This window comes from Condylostylus longicornis, unplaced genomic scaffold (genome assembly GCF_029603195.1).
Source record: "Condylostylus longicornis isolate FDR11 unplaced genomic scaffold, ASM2960319v2 ptg000038l, whole genome shotgun sequence".
Lineage (NCBI taxonomy): Eukaryota > Metazoa > Arthropoda > Insecta > Diptera > Dolichopodidae > Condylostylus > Condylostylus longicornis.
The window spans coordinates 17,099,281-17,119,683 of NW_026578007.1; the positions used below are offsets into that span (position 1 = coordinate 17,099,281).

Consider the following 20,403-nt stretch of genomic DNA (forward strand, 5'->3'; position numbering starts at 1 on the left):
ATTTAATTTGTGGATATGATAATGCAAATCTTCTGTGTGTTCTCTATCTACCTCTCACATGTTATAAACTTCATTCGAATTCACAAACTGCATATTACTGCATATTATAAAAACAATTGGTTTAATATTACGTACTACCTTGAGAATGTACTGCTAATGTATACCAATTAAAGTTGAATTAGCAGAGCACAAATTTAACCAGTTATAATAGATTAATACGGATTTGAACTTAATTGACTCCCAATTAATTGGACATTAATTTAATTCGATTAAAATACAAATTTCATTTTGCTGATTTGCTATTTGCCTAGTACTTGGTAAACCCACTGAAATTTAAATTGCAGAAAAATTAATTATAAAAAAATTATTTCAATAAATTTTAATTTAGAATTTATACATATACATAATCTTCTAGAAATTCCTTAACCCGAATGCTGTGTATCATATTCATGGTACATTATTTTTGCAACTGGTATTGTATTTGGAACAATTTATAGAAGGTAGGTAATATATAAAATTTATATTTTAAGAATATTCTAGTTTTTCTTAAATGTATATAGGTACATACAGGCATATATAAAAAACCCGAAATGTCCTATTTATTTTAACTAATATTTTTTTTTTTTTGTTTATATCAATATAGTTAACTTCTATACTAATAACTAAGAAGTATGAACTAGATTTATATATTTACCAATTTTATTAGTTTTATTCTAATTAAATTAAACCCATTTAATTATTCTAATTGATCAGAAATTAATTAAACATATTGTTTTAAAGAACAGAAATTAGATTAATTTCACTTTAACAATGCATATACGTATATACATAACTATATACATACGTACATATATGTACTTGATGTATGTAGAAATCTATAACAAGTTGATGACATAAAATTCTGAAATTGTGAAAGTTATAAAATCTGTGCTTGTTAAAAATTACTATCTACATATATAATTAAAACTGCAAGTTGATCTTAGAATTATTAAATTATTAATTTTTCAAAATCTAAAAATAAAAGTGATAATTATTGAACGATACAACTTAAAAATTTTTATATTTATGAGGCTTACCTTCAATTTTCTTGGAAATTTTCATTCAATATTTTTATTAGCGTTTATGGATTTTAAAAAAAAAAATTATATATTCAACATTTAAATTTTTAGCTAAATTAAAGAAAAATAAAAGTTTGCAAATTCATTGGGTTATTTTAAGAGTTAATATAATATCCAGTCTTTCCGCATTTCCAATTTTCAAGTACTGCAGACAATCGAGGACTTAAAATAATTCCTTTATTTTACAATAATCTAGAAAATAATGTGACAAGGCAAGTATATACATATAAAAAAATTATACCTTTTATTTTTAAAATTTTGATATTTACTTTTTAAGTATACTGATTACTAAAAATTTTTCTAAAAAACTAAAATTTTCAATTCAATCCATCCTTGTTCTTGTGAAATTTTCCATATTGAAGTATAATGCATATAACGGTATTAGCCATCTGGTGAGTAATATAACAAATAAATTTTCATATTAGATTTCCCAATAAACATTTTTTAATTTTCATTAATTATAATAAATCAAAATTTGATTGACATTTCATTTGACAGATATTAGTAATCAAATTTTTTTCCAGAAGTAAATAACATTTTTTTTCATTTCTTGTAAAAAATTTTGCTAAAAAAAAAATTTTAAATTTTAATATTTCCGTAGTATAAAAAAATAAAATTTTATAAAAATGAAATTCGCTGAGCATTTATCTGCTCATATAACACCAGAATGGAGAAAACAATATATTAATTATGAGGTAAAATTATAAATTTATTAAAAATTGGAAATTTCCATTTTGCAAAGAGGAGGAAAAAAATAAAGAAAATTCATTTTCAATTTAATTTACTAATTATAAAAAGAAGCTTTCCAATTTGTCATTGTCACATCGAGAAAGGAAGAAAAAATAGAAAAATAATATAATCTTGATGAAAATTTTGCGCATGACAATATTTTTAATTGTTATGACATTTTAGTTAAATCAAAACAAAAATTATATTGTGTTATATTGATGTTGAGGGTTTCGTATTTATGTACATACAAAAGTTTATCTACTTGTTAGTAAACAAATCAAGCACGTGCTCTGGCATTGTTTTGTTTTTTAAAAGGTTGATTAGATAGTAAAAAAAAAAAGTTTTTGTAGGCCGGCAAAATTTTTTCTTTGTTTACCCCATGCTAGTTAAGCATGGGTAAGAAAAAAGCTTGAAATATTTTATAAACTTGTTTACAATGATGTTATGAGAAGCTTTTAATTTGTTGTTTTTTTTTAATTTTGAATTTGTATCTTTATTTTGTTTAATTTCTTAAACTTAGGGTTATTGTATTTTCAAGCAGTTAATTAGACTGATTCTTATTATTTTTTAATTAAAATAAATGGAGTGTTTGATTGTATGATTGCAAGTGGAATGAAATCATTATTCGTGCTTTGAAATCAATCAATTTTCAAACATTTGAACTTATTATTGAATAGGTAAAGGTTTCACATATACACATATATATATATGTATATACAAATATAAGTAATTATAACTGCCTATAAATGCCATAATACTAACTATAAGAACTATACATAGTTCTACCAACTTAAGTACATACTAACTTAAGTTCTGTATAGGAATAAAATTTTAAGCCGATCGAATATAATCTTGATTAAACTAAATTGCTGTATAATTTTCAGATTCAATTCAATTTGTGTCAAAAACCTTATAGAAGTTTTATTAGTGGCAGATGCATTTTGTCGATAAATGGACTATCATGAAATGAAAATGTTATATTATTTAAAAGTGACATTTTTGCTGTATTTATTTATATTATTATAACATTTTTTTAATAATATCTATTTGAAATTATAGCGTAAATTTTAAAATTGCACATAGATTAGATTGCAAGTACATACCTACCTACTTCTTACAAATTATGGATCTTATAAGATTAAGCAGTTCAAATCTAAGTTTTTACTCGTAATGAATGAAATGAATGATTTTGGATTTTAAAGAACACAATTTTTACAGATTATCTTGAATGAACTTTTGAAAGTCTAATTGGATCTAAACAAAAATATGTCCACCTTCACCAAAATGACTGGTCTGTAAGCTGTTATGTATTTTTTCTTCTATTCTATAAAATTGTGATACAAAATTATATAGGTCTAAACCTACTTTTACTTTTATTAGAAAAATTTTAGAAATCAATTCAAATTACGATTAAGCAAATCGTATAGGTACTTAAATTATGGGCTCACATATTTGAATTCTCTTCATTAAAAACACAGCCTAAAAAGAAAGAATAAACAAAACTTCGTCATGAAAATCTTTGAGTATCTCTAAAATAGGTATATATATATTTTTTTTGCGAAATCCATTGACCTTAAAATTATAATATAAAAGCTGTTCTCATTATGAATTTAGTAAAATAGAATAAATGCTGATTTCAAATAAAATTTTTTTTTTGTTCTGTATTTAAAATGGAATTTTGCCTTGATTTTATCTTAAATTAGGTAGGTAGTATAAGTAGGTATATAGATAGATAGAAAAAATTTACATTATAATGAATGAATTTATTTCAACTTTTTTTTAAGAGACTATTTTTAAAATAGAATTTTTGCATAATTTCTACTTAAGAAATTTATTCTACTAAATTTAGAAATTTAAAAATGTAAAATATTTATGTTTCTACAATATTTGATATCCGATAGAAGATAATGCTGATAATGCAAATTAAGTGCGCTACACTAGATAATATTTCCTTTAGAGCTAAGAAAATTATGATGCCATGACATGATATTAGCAATTCAAGTTTACATTTTCTTTGTTTAGAGTAAATCAAAGTTCAGTTTTAAATATTAGATTATTTTTATGAGCTCTACATTATTTTAAATGAAATGATTTCACGTGTGTTATCATTTTTCTTCTTCTAATGATTCTTCTATCTCATCATTTCATTAATCGCTTTTAATGAGGTTTATCCTTGCTATAAAACAATTGGGATTTTACTACGAATAAAATAACTCAACATGTTTAATGTCAATTAAACAATTTATATTGGTTGTAATAAAAAAAGGATACAATAAAGTTGATAATATTTTCCAATTTTTAAGTCAATGAATTCTTAATTTTACTCGTTCATACTAATTAACATGAAATTTGTCAATTATCTTTATCTTCTTTCCTTTCTCTTTTTATATTCATTTTCATTTATATATAGCTTGTTCCTTTATAGTTTTTCATATCCTGAATAGATTTTTACTATTATTAGAGTACAAAGTAATTGCAATTAGTTTGATCTTATTCTACTTAATATAATAATCAACTGACTGAGGATATGTAGATGGAGTGAAATGATTTTGCAAATTAGAATTAAAAGATTTATAAAAGTTTTATGTTAGAAATTTGTTATTAAAGTGATTTTTGATAATTGAGTTTTACATTTTAATTCTACTTTGAACATATTAAGAAAAAAAGTTTTGCTTTCATTTTGGATTTAGGTTCCTTCCTTATTTAAGAGATGAAAATGAATATAATTTTTGTGCAATATAATGAAGTCTGATAATTAAAATAGAAACATAATATTGAAGGAATTGTAGAATGAGAGTTTTTTTGAATAATTTTGGATAAGTTTATTTTTGAAAATGAATCGAATCTTTTCAAAATAATGGAATACTTGCTTAGTTTAAACATCAACATTTAGGTAGTTTATTTGTCAAATTGCAAAAGAATGTTTTGGGCAAATTTTTCTTTTGATCTTTATTTAGAATTAAAATAAATGTTACCAATTTTACTTTGGTGTCAAGTAGCGGATGGGACCAAAACTATTGCTTTCATTTTAGTTTTCACTTTCAATATTAAATTAGTGTTAATGAACAGCGAATTTGATTCAAATCAATTCAGTAACCGGTTAAAATTTCAATCTTCCTTAATATAATAGATTTGGATTTTAAATTTATTAAAATTAATGGTATTCTATTTATAATATTTTCATTAATATATTTTTTATATTTTTAGGAAATGAAAGCAATGCTTTATGCATCTGTTGAACAATCACCATCAGCTGAATTAGTTGATCCAGAAGTTGTTACAAGATATTTTGCAAAATTTGATGAAAAATTTTTTCATTATTGTGACAAAGAATTAGCTAAAATAAATACATTTTATTCTGAAAAGATGGCAGAAGCAACACGTAAATATGGTAATTTACGTAGTGAATTAACAGAAACATTAGAAGATGGTATTGTTGATAAAAAGCGTGCATGGCGTGCAAAAGCACCATTAATTAAAAAAAATCTTCCAGCGAGAAAATTACAAGATTTAAAATTAGCATTTAGTGAATTTTATTTAGGTTTAATATTATTACAAAATTATCAAAATTTAAATTTTACTGGTTTTCGTAAAATACTTAAAAAACATGATAAATTATTAAGTGTTGATACTGGTAGTAAATGGCATAAAGATCAAGTTGAAGCAGCACATTTTTATACAAATAAAGATATTGATAGATTAATACAAGAAACAGAAGCAGTATTTACACAAGATATTGAAGGTGGTGATAGACAAAAAGCAATGAAAAGATTAAGAGTACCACCATTAGGTGAACAACAAAGTCCATGGACAACATTTAAAGTTGGTTTATTTTCGGGTGCTTTTGTTGTACTTATGTTAGCTGTAATATTATCATCATTATTTCATAATATCGGTACAGATATTATTGTATCATTACGTTTATTTCGTGGTCCATTACTTATTATTGAATTTTTATTTTTATGGGGTGTTAATGTATATGGTTGGCGTTCATCTGGTGTTAATCATGTATTAATATTTGAATTGGATCCAAGAAATCATTTATCTGAACAAAATATTATGGAATTAGCAGCAATATTTGGTGTTATATGGACAATATGTGTATTATGTTTTATATATCATGTTGATTTAGGTATACCACAATTTTCTGCACCATTATTTTTATATACTGCAATGGCAGTATTTTTATTAAATCCAACAAAAACATTTCGTCATGAGGCTAGATATTGGACAGTAAGAGTTTTAGGGCGTATATTGTTAGCACCATTCTTTTATGTTACATTCGCTGATTTCTGGGTTGCTGATCAATTAAATAGTATTGTACCAGCTTTTATGGATTTACATCATTTTATATGTTTTTTTAGTAAAAATCCAACATGGGGTGAACCAATTGGTAAATATAAATAATTATATATTTAATATTTATTATTAATATTCCAAAGTTTTTTTTAATTTTTTTATTTAAAGATACAGAAACATGTATTCGTCAAAGTAATTTTACCAGGCCATTAGTAGCAATGTTACCAGCTTGGTTTCGTTTCGCACAATGTTTAAGACGTTATCGTGATACAAAAGAAGCATTTCCTCATTTAGTAAATGCTGCAAAATATGCATCATCATTTTTTGTTGTGATATTCTCATTTCTTTTCAACATGACATCAGGTAAATTGATAAATTTATAAAATTTCAAAATGGCATGAATTGAAAAATGTTGATTCATATGATTTTTTCAATTTATTTTAAAAATTTTAAGGTGTTCTTAAACAATGTACGTGTAAATAATTGAAAAAATTGTTCATAATCATTTTATTTTCTAGGTTTAGATATACATTGAAAAATCCGTTTTGGTTGTTTTCTAGGTTTTGAGGCTGCTTTTTTAATTTATTAAGTCTTTAAATAAATTTTGCAGAAAATCATTGTGAATGACTTTATATTATAGATTTCTTACTAGATTTTTCATATTATTAGAGTACGATAACATGCAATTCTATATAAGATTTGAATTTAATTTTATGGAAATAATTTTAAGAAATTGCAGTTTTATATTTTTTTCAATTTGAGTATTTAAATTGAATAAGAATTTTCATTAAATTTCTTCTTCCATTGCTGGAAGTTACAATGAATAATGGTAGAGTAAGGGATAACCACAACAGAATTTTATTTAATATATTTTTTTCTTCTAAAAACATCCATACACAGTATTTTTTATAAAAATGTAATAGGAGAAATTTGCATTGTATAAAATGTTTTATTGTTTCTTAATAAAATTAAGAAAAATTAAATTTTTACTTTTCCTTTGGTATTTCAAACAAGTAATTGTAAATTCATATAATATGTGTGAATATGTACATGCATACATTAAAGAAATAATGAAGAATTGTATTTTTATAATCCTACAATCTTGCTGTAGTAGCGGTTAGGACATTTTTTGAATTTATAAGAAACAATATTGTGGTTTTATACAAAGCAATTTAATATTTTACTAAGTATGTGCATCAATATTTGTGCTGTACGTAGCTATGTATGTATTTCCTTTAAGTTCTTGTTAGGAAATCCAAAAACTTAATAAATAAAAGTAATGATCCTTGTAAAAGTTTTATAAAAAATATAACAAAAAGTTGCATTCAGTTGTTTAATGAAAAACTGGATATTAAAATAATAAATAAAATTCAAAATATTACCAAATTAGATTTTTTAAGGGAAAGTGTTGCTAATATTTTTAATATTTTTCATTTTATTAGTACTGTTTCTAGATTTATAGGAGTGTAGATTTGTACAGACGAAGTAATAGTGAAACGTGACCGCATATAACGGTAAATTGTGTGTCTGCCTTCCCCCACGAGTGCGAAGCTAGTATTGTTTCAATAAATATTTTTTGAATTCTGTTCATAAAAACTTGTAATATTTTGAAAACACTTTGAATTTTGAAAAAAATTACAACGAGTATTCGTAGAGTAAGCAAAACCATGAGCTTAAATAAAAAAATTTTACAAATTAGGAATACTTTGTATAAGAAGTAAGGACTAAAATAAGAGAGAATCAAGATTGATTGAAAAAAAATTGGTTTTAGTTTTATAATAAATTATCATATAGTACTCTTACAGTTTGTAGGATTATATTAGAGTCCCTTGCACTATTCTATAAATTTTTATAATGCATCATGAATTTAAAATAATTTACGAGTTAAATTAATCATGAGTTTTTTTTTTAATTTGTGCATACAATTACTAATTGACATAATTAAAAATAAATTTTGCTATATAATTTCATTTAAGTATTTGTATTTTAATTTTTTTTATATGTGGTGCTTTTCATGGTTTGTAATGAATAAGAAAAATTATCCTTTTGACTACCATCCATTATTATTATTCAGTATTTAAATTATAAAATATAATAAAAAAGAAAATTCTGAATTAAATTCCAATTGAAATACATTCATTTAATTACAATTAAATTAAATTACTATAATAATTACATATAACAACTTTCAGAGTAATTCAGTGCAGGAATATTCAGAGTAGAAGACTTTTTGTATGTAATATTCATTTTAAAATATTAAATTTGCATATAAATTATTTGTTTTTATTGACTATAAGAACTTTGCAAATAGTTAATAAAATTTTGGGGTTACCAAAACTTTTTTAATTACATATTTTAAAATTATTTGGTTATTTGGAGTAGTTTTATTGGTTGTATTTCTCTTATTTTTAATTGAAATTTAAAAAATAAAATTGAAAAATTTTCTTTTAAATTTTATAATTTATTTTGTACTTGGTAGTCAATATTTTACAAGAAATTATTTATATAAACAAATAGCTATTATATTCTTATAAATTTAAAAGGGTAGTAATTTAAAATTATGAAAACAAAAGAAGTCAAATTACTTTGAATTTGTTTTCAAAAGTTTTTTTTTTTTTTATAGCTAAATTAACTTTTATACAAATAATAAGTCAAATTTTATGTATAAAAATATTATTTTATTTAATGTCATTTCTTATCTTTTACTCTTCAAAAATTATAAGTTAGATCACTTAATAAAAGTAAAATTTCAGAAAAAAAAAAGGATGTTCTTCAAAATAATGGACACAAAGCAAAAAAAAAAATTTTGTATATAAAAGGAATAAGAAAGCAATTATAATTGAAAAATACTTAGCTTTTATTGTTCATATAAGAATATAAGAACGGGAGGTATTGTGATGATATCATTAAATTTCATATATTAAATTTTCATTGGGAAAAACTATTATGATTGAGATTAGCCGGGCAGTCCATTCGTTATTTATATGCTTTTGCCTATCGATTTAGACTGAACAATTGATGATTAAATTTATGATGAAGGAATGTCTTCCAGAAATTTCAATTACTATATTTGGCTAAACATTTTAGGAAATCAGATGAAAAGAACTGGAATTTTAATACGGGATTTATTGCAATTATACTAATTTAAATTTAATATAATAATTTTTTTTTGAGAAAATCGGGAAATTAAAAACAAATCTTTTATAATAAAGGGTAGAATCTTGTTGATTTGTAGATTTTAAGGGAACCGAGTGGGACAGGAGTAACCCCCAAAGCCACCGCAGCCATTCTTGACTTATTGTAACCTCCCCACGCTCCCATCTATATTATCCCCGTCCCAACCAAAAAGACGCAGATATCCCTAAGGAAGTTGGACAACAGTTCCCGAACACTTAGGGACCCATGTCCAAGACAATTGCGGCGCCGAACAGCCAGTGCCGGAAAGTCGCAGAGAATGTGCACGGCGGTTTCATCGCCACCTCCATAAAATCTGCATAGGGGGGAGCCCGGCTTCCCCAGCCTATGCAGGTGGTACTTCACTGGGCAATGCCCCGTGAATAATGAAGGGTAATTTTTAGAGAAATTTTCAAATCGCCTAGCAATCCAATATTAATATTTAAATTTTCATAAAGGATTTTAAATATTTTGTACAATAGAATCGGCCATATGCTAGTCCTATTAGATTTCGTTTTCATATTCATAATTTATATGAAACTGAAAATAAAAGTAAGACTAAGATCTTTTACTGCTCTCATAAAAATGTTTTTCTATGAAATAAATTATTAATTTTTTTTCTATGTTTAACAATAAATTGTGCATAATGGATAAATAAAAAAAGAAAAAACATTTTCTTTTTATATTATTTTTTTTATTTTATATATGCATTAGTGTATATTGTATGTATATATAGCCAATATACTGTCAGTTTAATATTAAATGATACTTTGGTTTGAGTATTGCTTTTGTTAAACGAAAAATGTATTTGATAAAATATTTTTATTTTTATAGCCTTTTTTTTTTTTGGTGAGCTGTCTGTGTAGATGCGATGTACTAAATAGATATGTATAACTCCTATTGTATTTCGTATCTATTTGCAATAACATTAATTTAAAAAATTGATAAGTCTATCATGGGTAAACGATAGGTTAAATATTATTTTGTTGTTGATATTTTGAATTCCAATAAAAATAAATTTTTAAATTAGGAAAGTTTTATTTTTTTTGGCAAAACACATGCTTACATTTTATAAGAAAGTGAGGAAAATGGAAATTTATTTTTTTATGATATTTTATACATTTCTTTTTATTATAATATGAAGCACAGGTGTTGCTTATTTATTGTTAATAAACCAATAAAATATATCATAAGAATTATGTTAAGATCAATTGCAAAATATAATAATAAAATAGGTAATGAAAGTGATGCAACATTTTTTTTTTTGATAAACCTGATTTCATTTGAAATTTCTTTGTGATTAGATTGATGCCGCCTCCCGAAGGGTATCCTTAGACCACTTAGGGTCCGTTGGTGGTCAGATTTCATATTTTCTTTCTCTCAAATTCCGCAAAAACCGACTGAGATTCTAAGCATTTTCATTCCTTAAGTTCGTAAATCTTTTTATTATAAAATCTCATTAATTTCGGGAAGTACTAATTAGATTAAGAGCTTAATATTAATTTGAAATACAAAAAGCAATTCAAATAAATCCATTTTAGGTTTCATCAATTTTAATTGAAAATTAAATGTTTTAATGGTGTATATCACAAAAACACACGTGTAGCACTACCAAACCGCAATATATAACACAATTTAGTAGTTGAGGGAGAGAAATTTATTGAGGATGCATATTTATCTTAGTATTAAGAAAATAAAGATTAAAATTTTGGTATTTTTTCCCATATTGTTCAATTTACAAATTATTATGTTTTCTATCACCCCGTGAGTAATTTATGGCGATTACCCATGTATAGAAGTAGGAGGAATGCGCATTAGGGAGGAATATTGCTATTATACAATAAATTTCTAAGATTTGCAGTTCTTTAAACCAGGTCCAAGAAATTGAAAATTGTAATGAAATCTTGTTAAAAGCAAAGAATTGAAATATGATTGTGTTAATAATGCAAACAAAATATTACTTTCGACATGAATTAAAGCAGACAATACAAGATTTTTTACCAGCATTCTTTAGTTCATATTTGTCGTACGTGTTCTAATTTGTCGTAATAGTTTACGTTTAAGTTTTCTGAAATTTCTGCTTTCAAATTATTTCTTTAATTAAAGAAACGTTTTCAAAATAGAATTTTTTTCTTATCAAATTCTGATTTATTTTCATTTAATTAACACAATTTATTCTACATTCTTTATAATATTATTTTTCAGCCAGACACTCTGAATGGAATAAAATAACTTACATAATATCCTTATTATTTATAAAACTATATAGTATAATGAATTCAACCACAAAATAAAACCACAATATTCCACAAACTACATGAATTAATTATTGTTGGTTGAAATTCTCATAGATTCGTTAATTTTATTGTTAATTAATTAAGTTAAAAGTTGAAAAATAAAATAAAAATAAAAATAAAATAAATTGAACCTGTATTGTTGGGGGGTCAATTTAGGTTATAATACACGTATAATAAAAGATTTTCATATTATGCACACGTATAATTTGATTTCAATCTTTTTATTGATAATTAATTTTATTTTAATTCAATTCCAATAATTTCAATTTTCAATAAAAAAAAAAAAATGCATATACAATGATTCTTATAAATTGCAGGAATTGTTTATGAAATTTTATTAAAAATCAAAATATCAATTACAGTACATAAAATTATAGAGAACTTACAAAAAATATAAATTGAATAAAAATTGCAATAAATTCAATAATATTTTTCCATTCTTAATGTTTTTATATAATTTATTCAGAAATTATTGAGAATTAATTTTAATTATTTAGAGAGTATTTAAGTCAGAATTTTCTTAAATTTTAAGAGTAAAATTGTTCAACTTTAATATTTTGTGTTTTAATTCCTAACTGGTATCTAACAGATTTTAATAAAAGTTTTAATTAATTAAGACTATAACAATTTGAGACCTAGATTTCCGTATGTTTATTATATTAAGAAATAAAGGTTACACGTTTTCGAACACGAAGAGACTTTGTTTCCGAATTAATTTGAAAAAAATTGGAAACTTTTAACTTCGAAAATTCTTTTTCAAAATTCGAAACCCATTTGATGGGCTACATATAAAAATGAAGTAATAAAATCGGTTCAATACTATACAGTTTATTTTCTTATTGTACACATTATTTACTTATGATTTTATTTCTGAAAATAGAATGAGTTGTCACCTCTGTTGCGTTTTCTGAATTTGAAAATTGGCTATGGTTCGAATGCAGTAAGTTTTCCAAAACTTGCATTTTAAGGTAGAAATATTTTTATACCCGTACGAACGTATGTTCGAAGGGTATAAATTTACCGTTTGTAACGCTAAGAAATAACGGTCTTAGATATAAACTCAAGTGTATGTTTTTGATCAGCGTCAAATTCTGATTTGATTTAGCTTTGTCTGTCCGTCCGTCCGTCCGTCCTTCCGCCTGTCCCAACGATAACTCAAAAGTTAAATGAGCTAATTTCACAAAATTTTCACAAATGATTTATTGTAGTAAGTGCCAGAACCCTATTTAAATTAAGGACATGATCGGGGTACCGGTTCTAGTAGCTGCCATACAACTTCAAAATTTATTTGGCTAAATTATAAAAGTTGTGGTATTGAAATTTCACACAAACGAATATAGTAGTAGGGAAAATGTGTCTCATAAAAGTGGTTGAAATTACTTGGCTCCTTCTGGTACCTGCCATACAACTTCAAAAGTTATTTGACTATATTTCAGAAACTATTAAAGCTATGGTATTGAAATTTCACACAAACGAATATATTAGTAGGGCCAATGTGTCTCATAAAAGTCGTTGAAATTACTTGGCTCCTTCTGGTATCTACTATACAACTTGAAAAGTTATTTGACTATATTTCAGAAACTATAAAAGCTATGGTATTGAAATTTCACACAAGCGAATATATTAGTAGGGCCGATGTGCTTCATAAATATGGCTTGATAGTTATGGCATCTTTATTCGCACATAGGATAACAAATTCGTACGGGTATCACAGAGTTGAGAAGGTTAACTCTATTTTTTTTCTCGTTTTCCATTACAAAAGTAATTATTTTATTTATTGTCAAAATTTCAGTTTTCTAAATTTCATTAACTTTGATTTTCAATTTATTTGAATTTATTTTTTATTTAAAACATTACACTAAATAAAATTTATTCTTTTATTTTCACAGTACCAGCAAATAGTACACCATCATCATTATCATCATCATCAATATCAGTTTACGCAAATTTTTGGGATAATCCATGGTTTTATTGTTGGATAATAGCATCAATAATATCATCTTGTTATGCATATACATGGGATATTAAAATGGATTGGGGTTTATTTGATTCAAAAGCTGGAGATAATAAATTTTTAAGAGAGGAAATTGTCTATTCATCAACGGTATGTGCGAAAATAAAATATTTGAACACCTATATAAGCATAGATAAAATCGTTGGAGTATCGTTACAAGTTTAGGGAAAAAAATAAGGAGGAAAAACAATTTGATGCTGTTGTTGTTCTTTGAATCCTTTTCTTTTTCTTGAAGTATTTTTTTCCTTGTATAATCAAAAATATTTTTAAGGTTTTCCTTTTATGTTCGTTTCTTTTTTTTTTTGTTAAGGATTCGAAATTTGGAACCACAAATTTTTGTTTTCTTTTTATGCTCGTTATTTTTCTGTTTTCTATGCTTTTGTAATGCTTTCCAAAAATATTTAAAAAAAAATAGATTGTAGGCGGTATCTCAATACTCGTTTGTCCATTTACGAAATTTTTGCACCCTATTTATGCAAATAGTTTAAAAATTAAAATATGAATTGGCATAAAAGGCAGATTTCCTCGGTGAAATACCTTTCCTTATCTTTCTCTAGTTCTTACTTCGAGTTTTAAACTTCAATATCTTGAAATTTCAAAAGTGTTTATTTAAAATTCTTATGTATACGCTAAGTTTATAGTCAATATTCTTGCAGTCATTCTCATTTCTTAATAGCAATCAATAGAGATTCCTAATGGATTTTATTTCCGGTTATTGTCAAAATTTTTGATTGAATTTGATAAAACATAAGTTAAACTAGAGTTTTAGTAATGCAGCTTCTTTTTTTTTTAGAGCAGAATTCACCAATGAGCAATACTGAGTTTTTACAATTGTGCTCCATAATATGTAATATTTTTTGTAGGAAATTTGCTAATCTTAAAAACTTGCTATTTAAAAATTTTTTGTTTTTAGTTGATTTTACATTTTAATTTTTATTTTAATTTTGTTTTTCTAGTGGTTTTATTATATTTCAATTGTTGAAGATTTTATATTACGTTTTGGTTGGACATTATCAATGAGTTTAATATTAGGCGGATATATTGGTGGTGATGTTATGGTAACAATTTTAAGTCCTTTAGAAGTATTTCGAAGATTTATATGGAATTTCTTTCGATTGGAAAATGAACATTTAAATAATTGTGGTAAATTTAGAGCTGTCAGAGATATATCAGTTGCACCAATGGATAGTTCAGATCAGGTATGTTTTCCATATATATTTCAATTTAAATTTTTTTCATTTTTTCATTTTTTTTTCCCCTATTTTGAGTTTTATTTTGTTCATGCATATTTCTTTTTCCTTGAATTATAAGAATTTCATTGTAAAAATATACATACATATAAGTATATACATATGTATATGTATATTAAGTTCAATGCGTGTAAGATGGTAGAAAAAAAAATTAATAACACGTCTAGACAAACAGTGCTATTCTTAAATTATTGAACTGATGCTGAATTGAATTTGTATGTAATCGATCGCAACAGGGGATTATTAAATAATTGTGTTATAAGATTTAGAGAGGAATGAAAACGAAAGGCAATACAAAATTTCTGTTAATTTTTTTATTTTTAAAGATTTTGTTAATTAAGTAAATTTTTATTTATTCTTTTTTATTTTAGTTTATTCGGGAAACTTATCTACAATTTTGGGCTCATTTCTTTTGGGTTGTAAGACTTATTGGAAATAAATATGAAAAAGCAATTAATCCGTGTAAATTCGTGTAAAATTTGAGTTTTTTTTACAAAAATTTGAGCCTTCTAATTACATTTTTATCATAATATAATTCAAGTCACTGTAACGCTGCATTTCTTTTCTTTTTTTATATCAGAAGTAATTTTAAAGATTACCGCAAGTTATGTGTATTCATATTGTACAGAGCTATACTAATATGCTGATATAATATTATATCAGTAACAAAAGGAAAGCGAAGAAAATTTGGACGAAAATAGAAAAAGAAAAATTATGGAAAATTTTTATTTTCTATAAGGAAAAAGGATTTTGTACATTTCATAAGTTACTCATACTATTTTATAATTCATGCATATATGTATATATATTTTAACATATTATTTTGAGAATAGAATAAATTATATTTTGATTAGAAGAAGAGTCCCTTTAAAAGTAATAAAATATTAGTCTTTAAATTGAAAATGTATAATATTTTTGAAGTATAATAATAATTGAATGGAATTATTCATAAAACATCAAATATGTATGAAATATTGCATTTACAAAATATAATGTATGTACAGGCATTCATTGAATATCACGATGAACTAAAATTGAAAATAATTTTATATAATAATATTAAGATTAAATTATTCAAATTGGTGAATATTAAATATACTGTTAAGCAAAGAATTAATTAAATTTGAAATTCTTGTTAAATTAATAACCAAATTAAAGTAATTTAAAAATTTATTTTTTATTTTTAAATTAAAGTAATTTAAAAATTCACTGCATTAAAATGATTCCAGGCTAATTTTAAATTTTTCAAAAGTAGTTTATCTTTGATTTTAATATTTATAAATTTCAATTGCTTCTGAACTTTTTACTAACTCGTATAAACTTATGTACATAGGTCTTTGGCTATATAAAGCATATATTGTAGATTATTTTTTGTTTAAATATATTCAGGATATTAGATATGAATTCGATTATATAAAGCAAATATTACATTCTCTGTTTAAATATGCTGAATATAGATGTGCTTTAATAGATAATATTATCATCAATATTTTATAAACTATTTTAAAATTAATTGGAATATCATAAAAATGAATAATTTGAAATTAATTAATAACATCGTCCTATTCAATGGAGTCCTGTACTTATACACATTACATTACAATATAAAACTTGGAATTTTAATTTCTAATTTTTATTATTTTGTTATATCAAGTACATTATTCAATTTTCGAATATAATTTAAATTTAGTGAAATATATTTTGTGAGATACTAGTTTAAAAAAAAGTCCTTTGATAATATAAAAATATATTTTTTTTTTGATTAATTTTATAAATAAAATTTACATACATACATATGTAATTTTCAAAGAAGTCATTGTACTTTTGATGAATGTTTAAAAATAAAATGTTTTAAATTTAAATTTTAAGCAGGATAATCGAATATAGCATTATATTATAAGAAAATTTAAAAATAATTTTTATGTATGTATATATATTAAAGTATTTTAATTTTAACACTTAATCCATTTAAAAATATTTTAAGAATATGTATGTATTTATAATTTTAAAAGGCATTGAATTGTAAAATTTCTAAATTTATTCCATATTTATTCAAACCAATTTCTTTATTTAGAAAATTAAGAATTTAAAGTTGTCTAAAAATGATAATTTAATTATCATATTTGATTTCATATTAATTTCCTCCTCATCATATTCAGAGCATGTGTGTGTAGGTTTCAGACATGATATTGACATTTAATCTTCTAATTTTTGAATGCTGTAATTAAAAAAATTTCCAGTTCATTGAATAAAATTGTGGTAGTTGTGTGATATTTTTTTTAAAAATAATACAAAAATATAATTAAATTTAATAAATATAATAAAAGAATTCAGATTAATAGAATTCAAAAATTTATTTTAAAATTTTCCAATTCAAATTTAGGAAAATGAACTTATTTTCAATTAAATTAGAAATTTTTTTAAAAGATTTAATTTTAATAATAAAATTTACATATGCATTTGAAAATCAGATTTCACTTGAATACTGATTAAATTTTTAAATAGAAGTTAAATATTTTTCGAATATGGAAATTTGTAAATTAATTAATAAAAAAGGATGACCGTAAATTGCATACTCAATTATTGTCTTAATAATTAATAATGAATAAACATTATTAATGTCAAATTCTTTTAAATTTTTCAATTATACACAATTGCATTTAATTATTTCTTTATATATTTATAGTGAATTATTGAATTATTTTAATGTCAAATAAATATAGTAATAATTTTAAAGTAGAAAAAATCTTATTGATTTTTACAAGTTTATTCAATTTACATTTTCCATTTTAAATTCAATTGTAAAAATTTTAAATTCAGTTTTGTTTATGTTGGTTGTATTAAATTTTGTTAACACTTGTTTATAAAGACTTTACATATATGATAGGATTTAAAAGAAAAACAAAGGGATGAAATTTATAGAATTTTCGCTTTATTAATTGATTCCTTCAATATTTTAATTATAAAAACCATTCATGCCAAATATTTTTATAACAATTTTTATTGAAAATCATCTGGAAGTTTATTTTTTATTGTTAAAATTTGTTACAAGCAATTTAAATTTTGGCTTATTACCGATATTTTTTGGGTAATTTTATTCTCGAATTAACAAAATATTTATTTGAAAACTAATATATCAAAAATTTAATATTTTAGTCAAATTATTTTGAAAGATTTATAATATAAGATCAATTGAAAAAATTGTACAAAATCTTTTTTCAATTACAAACAGTTGATGTCAGTTATAGTATTTTATATTAAGAATCATGTTAATTTCCATATCAATTGCCCTCATTTACCCACTAGTTAAATATAATTTCATGCAAATATTAGCTAAGAGTCAATACTAACATATATAGTAAGGTCAAATTCAATAATTTTAATTTTAAGTAGCTTTACTCAGATTTCAGCTATAATATGTGTATCAATTAAAAATTCAATATTGTTTTTCAAATATGTAGATGACTAGTTCGTTTAAAATTATATTTCATATAATATCATCAATGAAAAATATTACAGAGGCAATTCCTTAACCATTTTCACATTTTTATTAATTTTAAAATGATTCTTGGACCCTAGTCGATTCATTATTAAATTAAATTGCGTTCGATAATAAATTATTATTAATTAGAATAGATTTAAAGTTGTGATTTCAATGAATCAAGCGTATAATGGCACAAGAAAACTGTTTTTTTTTTTGCTTAAGTTATTAGGTATTGCTTTTTATAAAACCTTAACATTCAATCTATTTTATATACAGTATTGCGATTATATTATAAAAATTCAAGTGACAAACAATAGTCGACATTATACTAATAATTTTTTAAAATTATAAAATTAATGCCTTCAAGTATTTTTAAAATATAATATCTGGACTATATAAAGCCACATATCATACCCTCATTTAAATATTCAATTAAAGTAAAATAAAATGGATCTGAATAATAATGTTAAGTGTTTCACTGTACAACCATTAAAAAACAAAAAAAATTAGTAGAATTTTCAATATACAGAAAAACTTTTTTTTAAATGTTTCACATTTCACCTTTTTTTTTTCTGATTTTTATTCTTTCTTTCATTAACTCTTCATTAGTATTCCTCATATTTTTTATTTGTTTTAATTTTTTTACGGACTCTATTGTAAACAATATGGGCGGTCTTGTTGTAATAACATCAAATTCCATAAACTGAATTTTTAACAGAAATTCATATTTTCATGTAAAGAAATGTGAAATGAACAATTTTTTTAAGGATATGTTGGAATTGTCGCTTGTATCTGTTTATTGCTTCTGAATCTCAATTTTATTTAAAATGACTTTAATAAACATAATTGTATATGATTTTATTTTAGTGATAATTTTTCTAAATCTTTAATAGTATGACAGGTTTTAGTAACTCGGCAAGTTTTCTACAGGAAACGAGGAAAGTCGATTTTTAACAATTTCTAATAGAAAAAACAAATTGAATTTCTTCAATGCGAATGATTAACAAAATTTTCAGTAAAACTGAATTACAAAAATTTATTTTGAGATAAACTTGTTTTATATTTTTTAATAGTATTTAGGTAGTATTTTAGTAGTATTTCTAGTTGTTTACAGGAGAATATAAATATAAGTAGGATATATTAGTAGTACAATTTGTAAGAGAAGTATATTCAATTATTTATGCAGCCCCTGATCCTAAACTAGTTATGTTCATTAGAATTTTAAAATGTTATTCAGAAAATATGTAATGTTATCGGTTATGTGCTGAGCACATCATACATATTATTTTATTATACATATTTCCTTTGTCCTTTTTGTTAATCCTTTGTTTACATAAAATTCTTTTATCCTGTTTTATTTTTTTATAATTTTCCGTTTAAACTTGTGTATGTATTTCATTATTTTAATTTTGGTTTTTTTTTCCATTTTTTTCATTTCAGGTCACTATACTTAGAATGATGGACGAAGAAAATGGTGTACAGAATCGTCGAAATAATAAAGTTAAAAATTTAACAAATAAATTAAGGCACAGACATGAACCGAGACTTTTACTTGAAGGTGAATCTGTTGAAGATATTGACACATAATACAATTATTACTGTACATATATTGTTCTTTGTTTATATATATGCGAAGGAGTGTGCATACATACTAGATCCAACTGTACTTACTATATATCCTGATCCCATAAAGAAAGAAGAATAATATTATATTAAAAAATGAAAAATGGAAAAAAAAAAAATTCAAATTAATTTTAAAGAACGCAACAGAAATTATTGTACATTTTTTTTTTTTTTTGTGTTCGAATTTGTAATTTTTATTTTAATTGCTTTTTACTCTACACACTTTATGTACAATTATAGTAATTAAGAGAATTTTTTTTTTATTCTGTTATTATGACAATTTTTTTTATTTTATTATTTAAATTTATTCTTATTTATAAAAGTTTTTTTTTTATTCTATATTTTTTAATTTATTTTAATTTTAACCATATTTTTTTTTTTCTGTTTCGAATTTGCTTCTCATTTTACAATAAAT

The 20,403-nt window shown here is 23.4% G+C and overlaps 1 protein-coding gene across 1 annotated transcript; it reads left to right on the plus strand.

Annotated features, from left to right (window-relative positions):
• The first annotated feature begins 1,659 nt into the window (after nucleotides 1-1,659).
• LOC129609061 (xenotropic and polytropic retrovirus receptor 1) lies at nucleotides 1,660-20,107 on the plus strand. Its single transcript, XM_055520917.1, has 6 exons — nucleotides 1,660-1,813; nucleotides 5,055-6,240; nucleotides 6,315-6,509; nucleotides 13,507-13,721; nucleotides 14,588-14,830; nucleotides 19,806-20,107. The coding sequence occupies exons 1-6, from the start codon at nucleotides 1,745-1,747 to the stop codon at nucleotides 19,950-19,952; spliced, it is 2,055 nt and encodes a 684-aa protein (XP_055376892.1). The 5' UTR covers nucleotides 1,660-1,744; the 3' UTR covers nucleotides 19,953-20,107.
• Nucleotides 20,108-20,403: the final 296 nt, after the last annotated feature.